The following is a 20,996-nucleotide window of genomic DNA, read 5'->3' as shown; positions in this document are numbered from 1 at the left end:
GAGGAAGACAGAAAAAGCTGACCGTGGGTTGAGGCTTTCTCTCTGTCAGTCGATGGTTTCTTGCGTCTTTGGGTAAAAAGCTTTTCTGTAATTATGATCTCTCTCGCCTTTAGACTCTGAAGGCCTGAGGAGAAGCAGATTATTGATTCCTCTTGACATCAGTGCTAATTTCCTCTTTGGTGATCTGTTGAAATAAATTTGAGTAACGATTCATTAGCAAAGTACACTATGGCTTTGGTATTACAGCTGCTTTCTAACACAGTATCAGACAGACCTAAGGGTTGAAGCAGTGTTAGCAGGCTGCAACATTTTGACACGTGTTGTCCTTTTCCTCCGTCTCTGTCACAGATCACGTTCTTCATGCTGCTGTCGGCAGTGTGTGTGATGCTCAACCTGGCGGGCTCCATCCTCTCCTGCCAGAACGCTCAGCTGGTCAACTCTCTGGAAGACTGTCAGCTGGTGAGACCAACTGGACCTCAATTCTCCCGCTTTACACTCGAAAACATGTCTGTCATGTCTGTCTTAACAAGTAATTTCATCTGGCTGTCATTTTTTGAGGTTTATGTATTTATATATATACTGTATATATAGCTCTCTGACAGTGGAAGACATGATGTGGTGCAATTATCTTATATATACTGAATACATTATCTTCTCAGTAATAGCGCAACACACGGACATCACACACATATTGAAGAAATCAGGACAGCTTACTCTTTCCAGTGCTATCAATATCTCAGACTTAACTATACATGGTGCACTTGTGCCAAATTTAATAGATAAAAATGAAGAAAAACCAAAGGGGTTCAGGTGTGATGTTTTGCAGAACATTTTTCACTCACTTAAGCTCAGAGCCTGGAACACTGGCACTCTCCTTTGCCCATTATTATCTAGCATCAGCATATAATATGCATATAATATGCTATACAACATGAATATTTACTGTGTGTTGAAAACCTGTGGACTAACGCATGTAGTAACTCTGCCATAAGCCTGTAAACAAAGGCGAAAACAGCCTGAGGTTTAAAGAGTTTGTGGTTGAAATAAGATGGATCACTTCAGAAGCTGGAAAATGTCACATTAAAGTGCAAGCTTTTGCTGAATTCTGTTGAGCCCTGTTGTTGGTAGCAACTGGGAAACCAGTAACTATGAAGTCAGTGAGTAATAAGCATGTGCTCATTGTTGTCTGTATGTGAGTCAACATTTAAATTCATGAACGTCGGCACATGGCGGGCTGACAGGCAACACTTCTGTTCTGAGCAGGCGGTAGAACTGAGTCAACATCAAAAGTAAACCGAACTGTTTGTCTGTTCGTGACTAATGGCTCATGATTATCAAATCCGTCTTTGCCAGAATCCAGCATAGATAAAATACAGATAAACAACTCTGAGAAGTCCAGCTCCACTCCTTCAGGGTGATCAGCTCAAAAAAAAAGAGTGGTCAAAATCAAAGCAGCAGAAACCGAGACTTAACAAATGCAGCTTTCACACATATAGACTCATTAAAAGGCCAGTATACCTCATCAGGAGTGATTGTTCAGTGGGCGAACAGCTTTGGAAACTCCTCCACCCAACACCTTTCTAATGTCAGAATTAGGGGGGGCTGCATTTGGCCATTTCTCTAACTTTTCCCAAGCTGTCAATCTGACAGTCTTTAGCCAGTGATTGGTCAGATTTACCAACGTAAGAAAGTTAACAGATCTATCAAGCTCTTTTCCCGCTTTACGCAGCTCCATCACTTTGGTTTGTACACTAAGTGAAACGCCACCAGTGCCTCTGAGGAAAGTGCTTGAAAGTGCATGCCGTCGTCCCCATTTTTAAAAGATATAGCGCCTCCCCCCTCTCTGTGATGCCGACCCTCACTTATAAGTGCTTTTACATAGCTGAGTTGAGTGGAAAACAGCTATGTGCTGCAGTTTCACGGGGTAATAAAAACAAGTGTGAATGTCAGAGACATTTACATAAGGTTTAACCTTTCTCAGCTTCCCCGCGTTGCACTGCTGGTCAACTTTTTGAGTATTTGAGTAATGGCAAACGGTGCTGGCATGTTTTTTTTTTCTTTATTTTGAGGTTTGAGGCTGTATTTATGAACGGCGCATTGGTTCCTATATTCTCCAAGAACGCTGGATGATTCAAGATATTTTTATTGTCATTGAGCATGACATGTCAATGAAATTTGCATTGCAACCCCCATGTTAGAAACAAGATAATAAGAAAGATAAGAAAGATTCTAAAATAAAATTAAGATACTAAAATAAAATAAACCAACATGCAATAAAAATATTCGTAAATGCAATTAAAAATATACCAGAAACGAAAATATACTAAGACAATAAAATATACTAAACAATAAACAATAAACAATAAAATATATCAGTGAAATGTGCCAACAGAATAAAATATACCAGTGAAAACCTCATCCCCCCAAATGTAACGAATAGCATCTTTTTTGTTTATATTTCAAACTGCACAACCCCAATTTGAAACACAGACAGACCTCTGATGAAATCACTGTGACTGTTTCCTTAGACGTGATAGAGCCCCTCCTGAGCCACAAAAGACATTATACAACTGTTTTTACAGGCTTAGTAGATTGCAGCTGTGTAAATTTTGTGGAATTCCCCTTAAATTGGAGCTTAAAAGATGTTTTTCACAACCAGTTTCCACAGACAGACACACACTGTCTACACTCAACATAACACAACGTTATTGAGAATCCAGCACACTTCAAAATAAGTATATGAAGCTTTTCCTCCTTGCAGCTGGTGATCAGAGGTAGTTGGACACAGAACACACTGTGTTCACATTTTCATAATGAGACGCTAAGCTGATTTCTTAAGCCAAATTGCCAGGGGTTCCTATCTTTTTCATGACTGAAGAAGCCCCTTGTGATTCATCCAGCACCCAACCCACTAACCCGAGCATTTCTGCATTAGAAGCTGCTTTCCTCCCTACGCAAGCGGTACCGGCCGAGTAGACCAGCTTCACTGCCGTATGTGGCTCCCCAGAGACCCTCCCCCAGTTGTGACAGAAACGTTAGCGCTCCTCCTCTCCTCTCCCCAATGTAATTAACCCATACTTTGTTGGGTTCATGTCCTGCTTTCTCTCAATCTGGGACACATAGCAGAGGTACAGTGTGCTCTACCTCGATCCCTCCCTTGGTAGCTCCTCATGTCTCGCAGTCTCTCTTCTTCTTTTGTTGTACGCTTTTGATCGGCCATTTGCGGCTGCCTTCTCAGCCACAGTGTAGTATTAAATTCTGCATCTCATGTGTATTTAGTCGCTTTTTGGCTGTTTTCATGGTGCCTCTTAGAAATATAGTTAATGTCAGGAGTAAATTTAGGCACGATAAATCAGTACACCAAGCTCAGGTCTGATCTGTGCGTGTCTGTGTGTGTTTGTGTGCGCTTGTGTGTGTGTGTGTGTGTGCTTTTGTGTACGTGGCGTGCATGCATGAGTGTGGATGTGTGTTCCCCCCTCCTCCCCCCCAGCTCAAGTTTGACAGCGATGGAGTGTGTGTATGCTGCGAGCTACAGCAGCAGAGTTCGAGCTGCAACAACCTGGGAGAGACGCTGAAACTGAACCCGCTGAGGGACTGCAATACCATACGCCTACGCCTCAAGGTGGGTGGGAGCCAGCGTGTGTTTGCATTGTGCTGATGGCGGGAGCTATGTTTTGATATATTAAAAAAGCATTCTGTATAAGTTGGACTCTCTTCAGACTGCAGGCAAATTGGATTGCAACTGTATTGGTAGCTATGGTAATGACATTGTACCATATATACTGATACAAATAAAACAGTATATATATAGATATCACAGCAATATTTCATTGCTGTACAAAAGTTACTGTTGCACCCATCAGGAATGGCAGATCATGACTCATGCAGCCATGTTTCATGCTGCTGTCACATCTACCTTTGACCACACTCACTGCTGATGCTGCCATTGCAAGTGAATGTCTGAAATCCATTATGATGGCCATATAATTAACAAAACTGAATTTCTGTTTACATTTATGCATTATTTTCATTTCCTTTTTTGCAGCTCCAGAGTTCAATTTCTAGATGTGTGGAAAACATGGATTTGGAGGCTATTAATTACTGCAAGCTTCTTGCAGATGTTACCTTTCTACCTTCTTAGCCAATCTACTGGCATCTATGGTTCTTGGTCAGCGGTCATTCTGCCGACCACTTTGGTTCGGACTGAAATATCTTAACAAATGGATGGATTGGCATGAAATTTTGTGCAACAGTCATGGTCCCCAGAAATGTGTCCTATATTTTTAACTAACCGAAGCATTCCCTTTAGCCTCCGCTGTAATTTCTTTTTAGTGCTAATTAGCAAATGTTAGCTCGCTACCAAACTAAACTTAGCTAAATGTTCTGCCTAATGTCAGCATGTTAGAGTTGTCGTTGTGAGCACATTATCATGCATGTAGCATTTAGCTCATAAGCACTGATGTGCTAACAGCCTCACAGAGCTGCTAGCACGGCTACCGGACTAGCCTTGTCACCCCTCTAATCAGAATGAAACCATTAACATGAGTAACAGTCAGCGGTCGTTCGCAAATAATGATCTTTAAATTGCAAAAATCATCAAGTCTAAGCTCATGTCTCCAGGTTTCCTCTCACTCGGTAACATATCCCATGTGAGAACAGTCAAGTGATGTAGAAAATAGAAAAAAGATTTAAGTGTTCATTCCCAGATTAATTGGGCAGGAAGTGGAGAATGGCAACAGCATTTGTCTTTCCCCAAGAGGCAGACCTCTTAGTATGCAGTGTGTATCTAGCCTGGGCTGGCTGTAGTTTGCGAGTTCATGATCTCGGTAGATTATCTCGACTCAGAGTGTCTGCAGTAATGATATACAGTATGTGCTACTGTGCCTTTATTGGATAACGACAATCATATCCATTCATTTTATGTCCCTGATTGATTATAAAACATTGATATCCAAATAAAAGACTTCATGGGATGAAGCATGCTTATGAAAAGAGGAAAGATCAAGCACATTTGTCATCTTGATCATAGCTCATTAAAAGAGATATGGGAATTGGTGCTGTAAACCTTTATTAAGTGCCAAAGTAGTCAGATGTGTTGAATTATGTCTAAGAGGAAGCTGTCACGCGCGAGTCCCTGGAGTGCCCGGCCATTTCAGACGGCTGTTAGGCTGTCGCTCGTCCTGATGAACTCATGATACAGCCGCCATGTAGTTCCTCCGTCACTGAGACACACGGTGTATGGGGAGAACTGACTTATTACAGCAAGCAGATGAAGCATTAGACCATTTTAAGTTTCTTATCCGCCCATTTCTCAGCTGTAGTGTTATAAAGTTTTGTTTTTAGGAAGCAGTCAGCACAATTCACGATGCTGCTGATGTGTGCCGTTCACTCTTTGCCGACGCTTTTAATTTCCATCCAGTTTTCCTTTTCATTTCGCTGTGCACTGCCTGGGGCCGTAAACTATCAGTGAGAGGGAGTCTTGAGATAATTTGTCATTTCCTGTAAGGGGGCGGATGTGTAACCTTGCTGTGTAACTCACTAACCTGACTGGCTTGAGGCAAGCTGTCATCTAGAGGCTAAATATCTAGTGAACAGGCATGTTAAACAGTTTCTGTAGATGTGTTGCCATATTTCTTTGCCTGGTAGGGTTTATTATGTCATTATGTGCATTGTGGCCTCATGGGAAATGGCAGAAATGCACCGTCTCACATCTGCACGACAGATGCATTCCCATAGCAGATGAAGCCGTCATAAATACGTCTCATCTTTCTCAATGTTTGCGCTAATTTTCTGATCCCCGAGAATTGCTCGAAAAAGCTGCATTTACTGTAATAAGCCACCAAGAGGAAAGAGTTGCTCACAGGTTGGTTTCTGTTTGCCGCAGTGTGCAGTAATCTCACCTTTATCTTGGGGAAGAGTCTTCACAGTCACAGCTGCGCAGCAGGACGGATAAATGATGGACAGTGAACACATTTCAGTCAGACAGCTCACATGGAAAGTATTTATTTTGTGAATGTGCACAGTTGTTGTTTCGCATAGAGGCCCTGAGCTCGTCCCACCCTGCAGAGTACACGCTAGACAAACATCCTACCAACTGCTTCGCTATTAGTCAGCCGTTGCCTGTAGTTTTTGTGGTGTGTTTGGCACCTTTCGCTCTAGCTGTCCCAAATCAGCAAATGTTCTGCCAACTGATTTTTGTTGAATTGGTGTGAAGAAAATGTCTTACTGGTGTTTCAGCTTCTATTTTCTTGCATTTTCTGCTTTTTTTCCCTCCTCTGCCTCATCATCTTCCACTAATGTTGCCACAATACCAGAAAAGAACTTTGATACAATAATTGTAATAATAAACAATTTTCAATGCCTCTTTTTATACCCCAGCAAAAGACAAACAACCTGCACACAGTGCTGGTACTCAATATATACCAACACATTTCTAATAATGTTAATAGGAATGGTTGAGGACCCATTGATTTTCTTCTTTGTTTCATCTGTGCAGCTCAGGATGAAAATCTGATTGTAGATCTGTTTTTTATAGCTTACTTTCAACATTATCAAATATATAATCAAGATAGTATCACGAGTAAGACAACATCCATCCACAGCAAAGCAAGGAAATATTCTCAGACATATTTTTAATTTGTATTCTGGGCAAATGATGAGATAGAGATCTTTTGTTTGTCCAGTCTTTGCAGCGTATTCAAAGCTTTTAACACGAGATGGGTGGGGACATGAGGATCATCAATCTGCCTTTGTTGGCACTAGTTGTGAGGTCTGATGGTGTCTGTAAGTCGTGTACCAAGTCAAAAGAGATGAGTTTCAACTTTTGAGTGAGTATTAGCCTGCCGTTGGCTTTCAGGCAGAAGAAGCACAGGGATTTATTTTGATTTGGACATCACTGCATGAGTTGTTGTTCATCCAGGAGGACAGACAGGATCCACCTGGACTACAGAGCAGAATCTGTCCAGCTTCAGGCTGTTGACGATCATTTTTGCATGTTTTGTGATTGGATTATTTAAGATCTGTAGGTCTGAGATGAACTTATGTTCTGTGTGGAGGTTGAAGACTCTTCCAGGTATTAGAAAAGCTTTTCCTTTACTACGGAGTATCTGTATTTAGTGCTTTATGAGAAGTGGCATCACAGAGCTAGAGCATCTGCTGCTTCCTGTCACTGGGGGTTAGAAAATCTCTGAAGGGCCCCCCCGCCCCCTGTAACTGCTGCAGGGCTTCCTGAGGGAAGAGCTGGGTTTTCTGTCAGATGCTGTAAAAAGCTGGTTGAGGAAGCTAAAGAGAGCGGAGACGAGTACTGCGAGGCGCACTGAGACTATCGACACCATGTTGGCTGGAGGAAAGCGGGGTGCTGCCTCAGGAAGCTAGAATGTGGTTGGGCATGTGTGCAGTTTGTGTCTGGTCAAGAACTTCACGGTTTGAGAGGCAACACTTGAGGAATTAAGTTCTCTAGGAGGCCTACAATCAGCCACCATACGGTGGTAGTCAGACTTCGCAGCAAGTGTCCCTTGCTACTTAAATGTCTCGTCCACATGTACAGGGGTATTTTTTTAAAAACAGGGTTTCCTTTGTTCTCCAAAAAAAAAAAAAATCCTGTCTGCACTCTTTTAAAAAAGTCTGGAGCACTGTCACGAGCATGGCAAAGCAACAGGCGGCGATATAACCCTAAACCCTTAGTTTTGTTTACCCGACCTTTAAGGCTTCACTATGGTATAAAAATTGACTTGCGGAGGCCGATGACTTGGTTGGGTGAGGTCATTCATTAGAGTGGACATCATAACTGCTTTTATTGAACATCGTGACTCTTTTATTGCGATCAAAGTTATGTTGTAATGTGTGGTAAATGGTAGGTGCAAATAGATTTCTCTGCACTACACTATCTGTGATGGATTACAAGTTTAAGTTCAAGTTTTTACAAGTTAATTTAAAAAATGCACCAAATGAATTCAAACCAATAGCTGCCAAAATTCTGTGTTTTATTCCCCCATTTATTTAAGATGATTTATTCCCCTAATTGTTTTCAGATATCTCTCCTTTACTAAACTACTGTAATTCCCGCTGAGCTAAAAGCGGTTACAATCTCCTTTCGCCAGTTGTATTCAAAATGTCAGACAGACTTGTGCTCCGTCCACAAGTCCTGCAGACTTCCCTCCTACACAAAACATGTTCCAAATCTGTTAGCTTCCAAGGCAAACATGTATCAGTTGTATTTATAATTGCACAACTTCAGCTTCACTGGTTTCAACTCATCTCCTCTTTAACTTTCAGCTCACAGGGACTTGATCTTTGGCAGCTAGTTACTGGACATCAAACATGTTTGAAAAACAGTTGCTGGCAACGCTGAACATCTCACACTCCAACGTGATCCATTTTACATCACAAACTTCAAAAGGAATGGAAGTGCGTGTAATAGGATCTGGTTGGCAAAAAGTCGCCGCCTGCCTAGCCTGAACCTCCTTTAAAAAGTGAGACAACCAACCATTTCCTGGTAGATGTTAGACGGGGAGACAGCTGTCCTCTCCGCAAATTATCAGCAGCCTAATGCAAGTGGGGTTTTATAATGTCACTGGTAATTATGTGCCTCCTGAATCTGGCGAATAATCCCTGCAACAGGCTGAAAAAACACTGTGTGTGGCAACTGGGGAGCTTCATTCACGAGCCCGTGTCCACAAAACAAAAAAGAGGTGTAGTGAGGTTTTAATTCTAGTGTTGAAAGTCTTTCCTGTTCTTTGTGTGATTCATGAATATTATGGGGTGGCCTATTTTTCACGTTGAGTGTACCTGTTAGTGTGCCAGCACTGTGAATGCTTGTGTTTTTCTGCACCTGAGTGCATGTAGAGTAAGTTTGTGCTCGTAGAGGGAGCATTTCTAAGGGGATTCACCTCCTGTTGTTTTTCTGTGTAATATTTAAATTAAAACAACCCAAATCAAAGTCGCTCCCACACCTTTTTAAATGATATTCAGTTTTTCTCATTTTGAAGCAGCAGTACAAGCCGCTATCATCCTTTCTCCTCTCAACATGCTCCATGTACTAGACAGTTGCTATTTCCAGAGCCAATTTCCAGGCAGGTGCTATTACTCTTCCTGCACTCTTCTTCAGGAAATTAATTCATATAATACAGTTATTATAGGTTCATTTGTTAGGACAAACAAGACTTGATACAGTTCAAAAACAGAGCCACTTAGAAACAATGGCCATTTAGAAGAACAGCACAAACAGCAGCATCATGGGATCGCGATCATAAGTCTTTTCTCTGATCCAGGGCGCGAGGCTAGTATTTCATCAGCATGCACATTTATTTTTGCTGACAGATTCAATGCTGGTTTGTCCCCTTGCTGTTCACTGCATTGCCAGAGTGCAAATGTGTATATGCTTGTGCTTAACCTTGGATATTTATGAGGTTGTTTTCCCTATTATTGTCTGCTGGGCTTGCACACATCGTATTTCTTTTCATCAGCATTTCACCTTTTTGAATGTATTCAGATGTGCTAACAATGCAGATTATTCTTAGCGCAGACATTTGTAGAAGTGTTCTCTCACCGCAGTAACGTCCTGCTGGGCTTTTCTAAACTTGGTTACCTTACTGATGACGTCAATGCCGGTTGTGTCACCTTCTCTCCTTCCTGTGTTTTCTCCTCTTGTTCCTCTTGTTCTATCTTCTCTTCCTCACCTTCCCTCCTGCTCCCTTTCCATTTCTCGTATTTTTCCACACTCTTCCTCCCACTTCCTTCTTTTGTTCCCCGTTCCTCTAACAGTCTCCTCCTCTCCCCCCTTTCCTTTAGGAGCTGCTGTTCAGCGTATGTGCCCTTAACGTCATCTCCACCATTGTGTGTGCTTTAGCCACTGCCATGTGCTGTATGCAGATGGTCTCGACTGATGTGCTGCAGATGGTGAGTAGCAGACGACAACAATAGCTGACTTTATTTCTTTTCAGTGACCCACACTGCAAAAAGACTTCTTAGTCTGGAGATCACTATCATCAGGTTAGATAAACACATTCAGCTCAGGAATGATGTGCCAGCATCCATTTTAAGATAGTGGAGAATAATATTTGCGTCTTCGGCTGCAATCATCTTGCTTTGTAAATACAAGTTAATGTAAACATGCACAATGAAGGTCAATTGGCAGTTTCCTCCTTCTCTGTTGGATTTGAGGAAAACAGCTTAACATCTCCCTGGATTTTATCCTCAAATGCACACCATCCTCAGTATAACCATCTTTTCTCAATATATGTGGAACAATGAAACTATTACCAACAGCTAAATGCATTTCAGTCATAAGGGAAATTAGCATGGCCAAGCTCCCTTTGTGTTTCACACCAACAATAGTTATTTCATGCCTCTGAACACATCAACAACTGGAGAGGTATAGAGCAACACTGCCAACATGGTAAGAAATGGCTTAGCAGTAACCCTTGATGCACGACCCTTTTACACATTTTATGGACTGTGCTGTAAATTTTGCTGAAACAAGTCTGGTTGTTAAAACTGGTGCTCTGGGCTGGACGTGAAGCTTGGTTTGATAACAAGTTGAAGTGGCAGGAAATCAACGATTATATAGCAGCTAGTAAAATAAATTAAGTCAAACAGAGAGTGCAGACATTCATTAGTTTCACCTCCATCCGGTCCTTCAGACCTGGCCAAATGACTGCTGCACTTGTATGAGTTCTGACTTTTGTGAAAACCATTGCTTGAGTCAACTGAAAAACTAAATCAGAATCAGGATCTTCTCTATAGACAAGAATGTGTGCACATACAAGGAATGTGACTCTGGTTTAAACAAAATGTTCACGTGACCTGCTAAAAATTGAGATCTGATCACCATCACTGAAAACAGGTTCATCTTTTTATAATCCTGATATACATTTTCTAAGGTATGTTCCGCTATTCTTTAAAGCTGTTTCAATCAGTACTTTTCTACTAACAAATGACTACATGTGTGAGCCGGATGGAGCCTTTTCAGCATCTTGCTGCTCATAGTTTTGCTTTCCGGCCCACAAACAATAACTATAACAATGAATACTTTTTGATTCGTGGGACAGGGCCATCAAAATAAGGTTATTGCTATATTGGTGACTATTTTAGAGACATACAGATGATGAAGAAGGCAAAAATAAATTAATCCGAAGGTACAATTATACTGCAATTAAAAGTGGTACTGAAACTCATCAAATCATTCTCACGTTGACATAAGGATTTAATTCACAGTGGTCCCTGCTTCAGTGGCCCAATTTCAGATCATTAAAGCTGTGGACACATCATTCTCAGACCATCTTACCGTCACTAATGTGAATTAATTAATGATTAATCAATGGGTAATGATTAATTTTTTAATGCTTGCTGTTGACCAGTGAGTTGGGGACAGGTGTATGGCACCTGTCAATTCCAAGTACTTATAAATAAAACAAAAAAGCACTGAGAAAAGATAAAAAGACGACACAAAAAAGGATTTTAAGATAAGATAAAACTTCATTAATCCGATGAAAATTAAATTGTTATATGCAGCAAACAATAAAAGAGGCATAAGAAGATCAAAAGAGTCAATAAAAAAGAATAACACAGATACAGTATACAGAATAAAAAATAGAAAATCAGCAACAGAGAATGAGAATACTGCAGCCACAAGAGTATAAAAATATGTGGCCTTCAGATAATTAGATAATACATACAGTGCTAATTGCACAGTAAGAAAATATACAAAACAGTAAAAAAAAATATGTAATATTGCACAACATGTAAAAAAAATGGGTGAAATGGAATATAAAGATAAGCTAAAATAAAAGCACTGTGTCTTTTCTCCAACAGTCTCATAGAGTTTCCAAGAGTGGCCTCGTTTCCCATTTACCACAAGAGGTGTTGCCCTTTTATTTAGCTCAGTAAATTTAGCCGAGTCAATAGCAGCAGTGGCAGCCTGGTGATTAGAAAGGCAGGCTGGCTGGGACTGGAAAGTTGTCCCACTTACAAAAGTCTGAGTGAGGAAAGTAGACGAGCTGCTCTGCTTTCAGACCCGCTGGTTGCAGTGCTGCTGAGCAAGGCGTTTGGCTCGCATTTGCTGCAGTGGATCTTGTCCGGTGGCCAACGGTACCGATGTGAATACGTGTAACAGCTTGAAATAACAGCAGAGAGGTGCTCTGAAAAGACACGTTCGCTCAATTATGTCTCCCAAGATAAATTATGGTCTAAAATAATGAATAAGCAATTAAGTGCCATATGTAATAAAGGCCTGATAATGGTTGTTTTTATGCTGTGTTTCAGTTTATGCCGCACAGAGCGCGAGCCCTAAATGCTGACTGTATGACCCCCCATGGAACTATCCTCCACCAAACACTGGACTTTGATGAGTTTATTCCTCCCATCCCCCCACCACCGTACTACCCCCCTGAGTACACCTGTACCCCCTCAATGGATGGACAGAGGTGAGAGGCAAAACACTATTCATCAGCATCACATCCTTTCTCAGTGCTAGCACAAAGCATGCATCCAAGCAGTGCAATCCTCTGGAATATGTGGATAACAAATGCTATTTGTTAAATTGCTAACAAATATAGTCGAAAGATTATGAGACATTGTCATTATACACAACAGTCTGCTTGTAAATCAGAGCCCTCTTTAAAAATGGATTAAAATGCCTTGCAGCTTAGAGTATTTAGCAATCCTCTCTTTGTTAAATATTCAATGTCATCTCAGTGGAGAAGCCATGCTCCTTATTAGAGTTCTGTATTATCCACCACTGTGGAAATGAACACATGAATGACATCCAGTTAAAAATTTGAAACATCAAGTCTGTGTGTGCGGCCTAACAACTATCAGTGATCAGTTACTGTATATGCAAAGAGCAGAACAATCCAGAAAACCACAATATTTGTCATATTAAGTGAAGTCAAGTGAGTATAAATTACTGATTGCAGTGGGAATAAATTAATTAATAGTGTTCATTTTTCCAAAGGCAACATAAAGCAGTTCAAATTGTATATCAAAGCACTGCATGTTCTTCTTAAAATACATTGTGCATTGTTTCAGGGATTTTATTTTTATTTACTTGGGAAACTTAAATCCAAAAATCCAATGTTGCATTTCCACAGAGGCCTATCTCGAAGTTTTCTGGAATATGTACTGAAAGTAGAATTCTGCTGGTTGCTGCAAGTGATCTGTAGCTGAGAGTGCTGTACCTGGCTCAGTGCCCCCTCCTTGAACTGCATTCACATCTGTAAGAGGAACGAGTGGGAACTTATAGTCAGACTCAAACACTTGTACTTCTTTCCAGGTTTACACAGTAGCACACATACAGTATATATTGAAGATTCTTCAGGATACATTTTTTAGAGCCTATAACTGTTCCTTGCAACTCTGGGCCACATTTTTACCTTGGGAGGAGCTGGAAGGAGCTTCTTGCTGATTTTGTACAGTACCTGTCAGTTAAAGGGATTTTGTCAGATTATAAACTGTTTTTGCTGTAAACTACAACAGAATCTCCTTTCAGTAAGTATACAGACGCTAAAAGCAACATTTGCATCCATGGACAAATCCACATCCATCATATTCATCAGCGATGGCACGTCTCTTTTACGATCTGACTGTGACCGTCACATGTGGTGTTATCGTCCACAGTCAGCTCAGAGCCTTTCCCTTTCGTTAAGCAGCTGCGACATCCGTGATTCTCAGCTGTTGAGGAAGATCCGTTGACCCCTCCCTTATCACTCCCTCCATTTTCTTGCCAGAGCGAGTGCTGCTGATTTAGCCATTTGGCAGGAAGCCACATCTGTTTGTCAATTACGCCATAAATATATACAAGGCAGAAGAAGCATTTATGGCGTCCCTGCCTGGGGCCAGGGATGTGTCATGACATCATCATGCCTCGGATGATTGGTGGAAACTCTCAGGTTGTATTTCATGCTCCGCCACTTTAGAGGAGAATGGAGTTGTAATTAAAAGATATGACTGCACGCATGGCTGCTTATTCTTAATTGGCACCATATGAAACAGTGGTGGTGAATAATACACTGCTCGTACATATATCGTCTGGATTGGTATGTTGGGACAAGAGGATATTTTTCATTTTTTCTTCCTTTTAATAGAAAATATACTGTATTTTTGAATCAGATATAAGGGATATTCAGACTTGCTTTGCCAGTTTCTTAAACATTGTGCACTCTGTAACTGGCTCAGTGGTCTTCACTCAGTCTATTCCAGTTATTCCAGATATGATTTGAATTTTTAGGGGTTTTTTTGTCTGCGTGTTTGTTGTTTGGTTAAAACTCTGCTGTTATGCCCCTGACAGAGGCCTGCACCTGGACTTTCCCCATTCTCCCTTCAGTGCCATCTATGGGGTACCCATCAACAGCCCAGGGACCTTGTACCCAACTGACCTGCCTCCTCCATATGAGTCTGTGGTGGGTCAGACCCCTGCCAGCCAGGTGAGTGAAATCGACCGGGTCTACCCTGTTTCCAGAGTATGTACAACTAGACATTACATTAATTTCTGTTTTCCCAAAGTGAGGAAGTCAATCATTTAATGTTAAACATACATATACAGTATTTTACATATGTGCAGGAACAGTAACATTACTAAGAGTCTACAGTCATACTAGCAGCTCAGTGAGACTGTGGATGGGCACATCAGCTAGATGCTACCATCAGCATGCATCACCTTCTTATTTCGGCATGTAGGCAAATGTTAAGATTTGCCCATTAGCAGTAAACACAGTGTCATTGTTTTTGCAGGTATTTCATCACAAATCAAAGCACTGGAGAATTTGGGATTAAATAGCCTTGAAATAACACTATGCAGAAATTGCAACATTCAAACTTGGCCCCTCTGCCCTGGCTGAACGCCACCAGAGGCACACTGCAAGCTACTAGGTGCTAGTTGCATTTGTTGTAATGGAAAGGAACTCTGGAAATCTAACTAAGCTCCTACCTGTCCAACACAAAACAGGCCAACTCCATGTTGCTCTTCTTCCCTACCCTCTCCTTCAGTGCTTATCAGCAGGTGAAAGCCAACTCCAGCTTCATTCTCATTTTGGAAAAAGAGATGCGTCTGCTTAGCATTTCAATTCACTATATTTGCATTTTTTTGCCTGTGTTTCCGCCATTGTCATAGCTTCCTCTCAGATGCATACTGTCTTTTCATAAAAACCTGTGCACTGTTATTGGCTCTGGGCTACACACCCACTGCCCAAAGGTTGCAGCCCAAAAATGTTCCGATTCCAAAAACAGCACAATGAGAAGAAAATATAGCAGAAAAATACACTGCTACACACTGCTAGTGGGTGTGATGAAATGACGAGGGATTACCTTTGTATGAGTGTACATTGTTTTTAGGAACATCCTGCATAGTATACATTTAGGAACAAGGGGATTACAAGGTTAAGTAAGGTTAAGGTTAGGTAACTTAATATGCATGCATGTCTTAAATGTGAATATTATGACATTCATTCATAGATTACAGGCTGTAAAACTTAATTTGAAAAAAAAAAACAATTTGTCAGATGTTCTTCTTTACATGGTTTGTGGGTTTTTAACTTGCGTTAAAACAGTTTTGCTGCTGTGTTCATCTTGTGTCTGTATTTTTGAGATGCTGCCTGTCAAGTGTTAAAGACCCAGCCAGTGTAATCAGAGTATCATCTCACTTATTGAGGCGGTCTCCCTTGACTGTCATGCTGAAATGATCAGAGCCTTTTTTCAGGCTGAGGCTTTGCTGCATCTCATTGTTCGCAGCTAAAAATAACTATATAATGTGCAGGCAGATCCTTTTATCTTCTGTTATATTCTGAGCATCATTTAACACCTGAGGCTTTTAATCCATTAGTTCCATTATACACATTAAATCCATAGTCCTCCTCACATCCACTTTGAACAGTGTCCTTCAAATAAGAATTAGCGGAAGGTTTTCTCACCAATAGATCAGCAGCCATAAATAACCGATGGAAGCAGGCAGAGATGGATTGATTGTGTGAGACAACAGTCAGAGGGCAGAAGAAACCCTGACGATTCCAGACTAAAGACTCTACATGATGTGAAGTTACATGAACATATATATTGTACCTGTGAAAAGAAAATTGGGAAATCTAATTCAAGCTTCTTATTAAACTCTGCATGAGTTTGCGCCACTGATGCGTTTCTGTTAGTGTGTTGTGGTCCTATAGAGCCCTCTACAGGCCAAACTGTGGTGTTGAAGGTTAGGTGGCACACCACTGCTTTTATGCAATACTCCTGTTTCTGCTAAAATCATCTTATTCAGGCCATGTTCACCACCTCCACTCATAATTTCCTCTTTACAGGTCACCACCAGCATAGAGCAACAGGCCACTGAATCCAGTCTGTGTGAGAGAAACACTACTGCAGGACTCAGCACTCAGGGTAAAGATGTTGCAGCATTGCAGTGATCATTGCAGAGGACTGTCGACTGTCCGCTGCTTGTCATGCTGATGACTCTCTCTCCTCTATATTTTCAGCCTCGGTGGACAGTGCGTCACTGATGGTGTCCGAGGTGGCTGATCAGGACCAGACTTGCTCCTCAGAGGACTTGTGTTCCTTGGAGGTTCAGGGCTCTGACTCCTCTCCCTATGGCACCCCCCACACTGCCCCCATCGATGGAAGCTGCACCAGCCTGGAACTTTGTACACGCCATCGTGGCCCGCCCAACACTGACGCTCGCCCCAGTGATACAGGATACAGCGAGTCCTCACACACCCAGGAGTCTCTGGAGCGCTCTCCGGACTGGTCCTCAGAAAACTATAGCAATCTGGACCAGGAGGATTCCACAGAGAACACACATCCATGTGAGGAACTCAGGGCTGCGATGCACATATGTGACGAGCTTGCATCAGCCAAGCATTTACCAGAGGAGCCCCCTAAAGCGTCAACACACTCCCTCATTAAAGCACGAATGATGAGCCGGAAGCTCACACTTCCTGTCACTCTCCCCCCGCCGCCTCAGCCTTGCTCCCCCACCTCTGTGGCCTCCTCTGGTGGAACTTCAGCCATCAGCCCTTTGGCTCCTTCTCCTTCTCCTTCCCCCCCAAGCAGGCCACGCGGCCCCAGGTTGTGCTTCAGCGTTTGGTCACCCTCCTCCACATCACAACCCACCTCTACCTCAGCCCAGAGTGGCTACTCGCCCTCAGAGAGGCCACGGGGGCTCCGAGCAGCCAGGAGGTACCGCAAACTGGCACGCATAGTCCGTTCCACCAGTGACCCTATCTCCTGCTCCTCCACGACAGGAAGTGAGTGCAGCAAGAATATTACACAAGACTTAGAGTGCAGCTTGAATAGTAAAATGATCAGCCTTTTAGAGTTTAAACAAGTAGTCAACTAATCCATCATTTTTGAGTTATGAAAGGAAAGAAAAAAGGTTGCAGATTCTCCATGTAAGCATTTGCTGCTTTTCTCTGTTTTATATCATTGTAAAATGACTTTTGAAGACATAGCTGTGGACATGGAAATTTTGTGCCATTTTCTGACATTTACAAACTAAACAAATAATAGATAAAACGAGAAAATAATCAGCAGATTCACTGCTAATGCAATTAATCATTGCAATTAGCAATGGTGGCTCACTAACCAGTAACAGCTTGTGCCTCCTGTGTTGGTCCACACTAAGTTTCCTGTCTCCCTCTGCAGGAGAACATTTAAGCTGCGCCTCTGCAAATAACCCTGCTGCTGAAGATTCAACTCATACGTCACCGGAGCAAGGTACAATCACAGAAACTGGGAATTCATGTAACGGTGGGACATCTGCTGCTTAACAGTTATACCTGAGGGACAAACTGTAAATCTGGCAGCATTGAGAGCTGATTTAACAAACTTTATTGAAACAAATGTTAGTTAGCTTAGTATGCCCTGTGAAAACTGTGCAGTCTGTTTAAATTTGGTGATTTTTCATTTTTAAATAAACCTAAGGATTAAGTACTGATTTATGATTAAAAAATTATCATATTTCTTAAGCTAAATAAACAATTTAAACTCCCATTGGGGCCATTGGATTATAAAAAAAAGCACTGTCAAAAAGCTAGAAACAAAAAAATCTTAAGCACATTTTCACTGAGTTGATTATAAGAATGTGTTCATGTATTATATGTGATTTAATGTGTTTTGGAAATTCCACAGAGCCAACAGACGTTTCAGCGGACGGAGTTGGAGCTAAACCAAGTCACATATCTGTCAGGAAGCAGCAGAAGGAGAGCAGGAAAGTTGACATCCACCTTAAACCCCGAGCCCTGCATACGCACTCCTCCCACGAACGCCCGCACTCCCTGGCTGACCTTAAGATGTACAAAGACACCAAGATACTGGTGGCCAAGTTCCTGGAGCATTCGAGCTGCAGTCTACCTCCTGAAGTCCAGCAGGTTGTCAACAACATCAAGTGTGTCATCAAGTCAGATGAGAAACACATGGAGGAGGCCATTTTTAGCGCCAATGTCATAGACCAGGTAACGGAATTAGATTAATGTCTAATGATGTTTAAGGTAAGATCAGATCTAGATCTAGATAAGACAGTTTTATGCAAACTAGCTGCCCTGTGAGGCAGTAATGCTCATTGTTGACCAGAGAGCAAACATGTTAGATGGATGAAAATGGAGTGACACCTTTCCTACTTTAAAAACATTACCGTTAGTGGGACAAAAAGGGTGAGAGTGAGGGTGACGTCTAAGAAAATCCATGTTGTTAGATCAATAAAAAGGGTTTATCTCCTGCAAAGTATAGACTCAGGTCGTCAATTTCATCCCTGCTTTGTCAGACTCCACTTCGCTTTCATCTGTCTCAAAGCTGAACTTGGGCTCAGCTGACTTGCAGCAGCATGCTAACACCTACAACTACAGCATGCCACACAAATTATTAGACACCGCTGGTGTTACCTTGTTCCAGTATTAGGTGAATTAAGGTGGTCTGAGGGTTGATGAAGTGGATTTCTTCTTTTTCTGATAATGATTATAAAATTATATGTAGCACTTTCACATATTGTAAAATGCATCTTAATTAATTTCATTTTCCAAATAAGTGTTGCTGGCCTTTATTGGGGAGTTGTATTGACTCCAGCAGCATCCTCCAGCTCAGCGGATCACATGATTGTTATGTAAAAATTCTTGGCTATTTTTTGTTACACAGGTGATGACCCAACGCATCATCGGCAGCCCCAGGAAGCGTGGCCACGAGGATCTTCATCTTCAGAGCTGCGGTGCTTTGAGTTTGTCCCCTTCCATGCGCCGTCCAAAACACCTCCCACGAACAACCAGCGCCTCCACCAACCCACTGGACTCTCCCTCCTCTGAACAAAGCATTGAGTGCAAAGAAACTATTCTCTGACCACTCTCCCAACAAAGACTTGGATTAGAACTCTGAGGGCATTTCAGGCTGCTGGGGTTGCAGCCACGCTGTGCAGCGCAGGGCAGTGCAGTGCAGTGCAGTGCAGCAGATGCCTGTAGAGTCATTAATAACTCCTCCAGCATTGAAAGATGATTCATTTTCACAGTGTGACTGCAGCACAGGCAAACTGAAATGGTCTGTATCTCCTAGTGCCCTGTGAGACCGTGCCAAGTCATCAGCAGAAATGGTAGCAAACTTGGACTGAGCCTGCCAGTGTCTGTAGTGGCTTCTTTCTCATCATAAAAACAAAAGAATGTTTCTCCCTCAGGGGATCTTTTCTACTGAGTTTCATCTCTCAAAAAAAGGAACAAATACTCCGCTGGTAAGTTTGGATTTGTGACTGAAAGACAAAGGAGATTGTGTTATCAATATTCCTCTTGTCCTCATTAGAAACAGGAAGAAACGTGTTTGTTTTAAACTGTGAACTGAACCGACTGGGCATTACTAGCCATTGTTTGCAGACTTTGTGGAACTGTTACTGATAGGGTGGTGAATATTTTGTGGGTTTTGCTGGTTCAAGAACATCACAGATGTGGATTATTTAACTTACCTCATTGTGTTACAATTCTTATCAGTGTTACAATAAAAATATGAGTTTGTATCTTGTGGTTTGTGTTCTTAATTCAGCTAATGTTTCTGGATTATGTCAGTCTGCAGGTTTTTAAAGATCTGGTCACCTAGCTGGCCAAAATAACAGACAATACAATAGCCATGCCAAAATGCCTTTTCTTTCTTTCTTTCTTTCTTTCTTTCTTTTTTGTTAAAGCTAATAGTAATTGTTTTTTGGTCTAAGTTAGTGATGTTTTAGATGGCGGTGTGTCTAATTAAATACCCAGTCAGTGTTGTAAGAGTCTAATACGACTGTTACCTCATTCCAGAGCAGCTTTCAGGTGAGATCAGATCAGACTTTTCCCCTTGCAGAATTACTGAAAGTTGCAACGCTTGCAATTGATATACTGGCAATTCCTCAGCAACAAGACCTAAGTTTTAAAGGCAGAATGAGTCATATTAACTGAGTTATCTTAAGATAAATACAACTAACAGAGGTGGAAAGAATCCAGGCAGTACTTCCCTGATTTACTTGGTGCATTGGTTAATGGTTAAAGTGCTACATTTTTCCTTTTACATTTCAGCAGCTGGACTTTCCAGTTAGTCAATGCACAGAAGACCACCAAGCTGCTGACAGCAATTTGGGGTGAGGTATCAATAATTAATTTAAAGTCAATTAGGAAATCAGACTGCTTGTAATCTTTACATAAATGTCATAAGATTGCATGAAGACAGACTTAGCTTTAGAATTTGACTACATTCCCTTAAAGCTGCATCCAAATGCTGGTCCACTCACAATGACACTATATTTGCCCTTTTGCCACAAAAAGAAAACGCATTTTATGTTCGCCTCGTTGAAAAACCAGAGGAAAGCGTGTGATCTTACACACTTAATTTTTTTCTGCCGCTGATAAACTATGAGAAGTAGGGTATACGTTGCAATTTTAACTGACTGAATATATTTAGTGGAAATACTGTCGCATATGTAGGCTTTTGTTTTCAAGACTGACACGCAACTGTTGCTATAAATCAAAAATATGAATAGCCTGAATAATTCAATCCAGCCCCTTATTTCCAGT

General features: G+C 41.6%; 1 protein-coding gene across 1 annotated transcript; it reads left to right on the top strand.

The window, feature by feature from the left end:
- Positions 1-348: 348 nt before the first annotated feature.
- fam189a1 (family with sequence similarity 189 member A1) lies at positions 349-19,846 on the top strand. Its single transcript, XM_041941336.1, has 10 exons — positions 349-459; positions 3,458-3,622; positions 9,790-9,897; positions 12,262-12,422; positions 14,285-14,420; positions 16,287-16,365; positions 16,461-17,228; positions 17,626-17,697; positions 18,112-18,434; positions 19,111-19,846. The coding sequence occupies exons 1-10, from the start codon at positions 361-363 to the stop codon at positions 19,306-19,308; spliced, it is 2,109 nt and encodes a 702-aa protein (XP_041797270.1). The 5' UTR covers positions 349-360; the 3' UTR covers positions 19,309-19,846.
- Positions 19,847-20,996: the final 1,150 nt, after the last annotated feature.

This window comes from Chelmon rostratus, chromosome 1, assembly GCF_017976325.1.
Source record: "Chelmon rostratus isolate fCheRos1 chromosome 1, fCheRos1.pri, whole genome shotgun sequence".
Lineage (NCBI taxonomy): Eukaryota > Metazoa > Chordata > Actinopteri > Chaetodontiformes > Chaetodontidae > Chelmon > Chelmon rostratus.
The sequence above is the reverse complement of the archived record's forward strand: the minus strand, read 5'-3'. Positions and strand labels throughout refer to the sequence as shown.

What these genes read in the sequence shown, in the direction of transcription:
- fam189a1 (XM_041941336.1), top strand. Translation starts at nt 361, where the DNA reads ATGCTGCTGTCGGCAGTGTGTGTGATGCTCAACCTGGCGGGCTCCATC. An exon ending in CGACTGATGTGCTGCAGATG is followed by an intron (nt 9,898 to 12,261) that starts GTGAGTAGCAGA and finishes GCTGTGTTTCAG; the next exon opens with TTTATGCCGCACAGAGCGCG. An exon ending in GCGCCAATGTCATAGACCAG is followed by an intron (nt 18,435 to 19,110) that starts GTAACGGAATTA and finishes TTTGTTACACAG; the next exon opens with GTGATGACCCAACGCATCAT.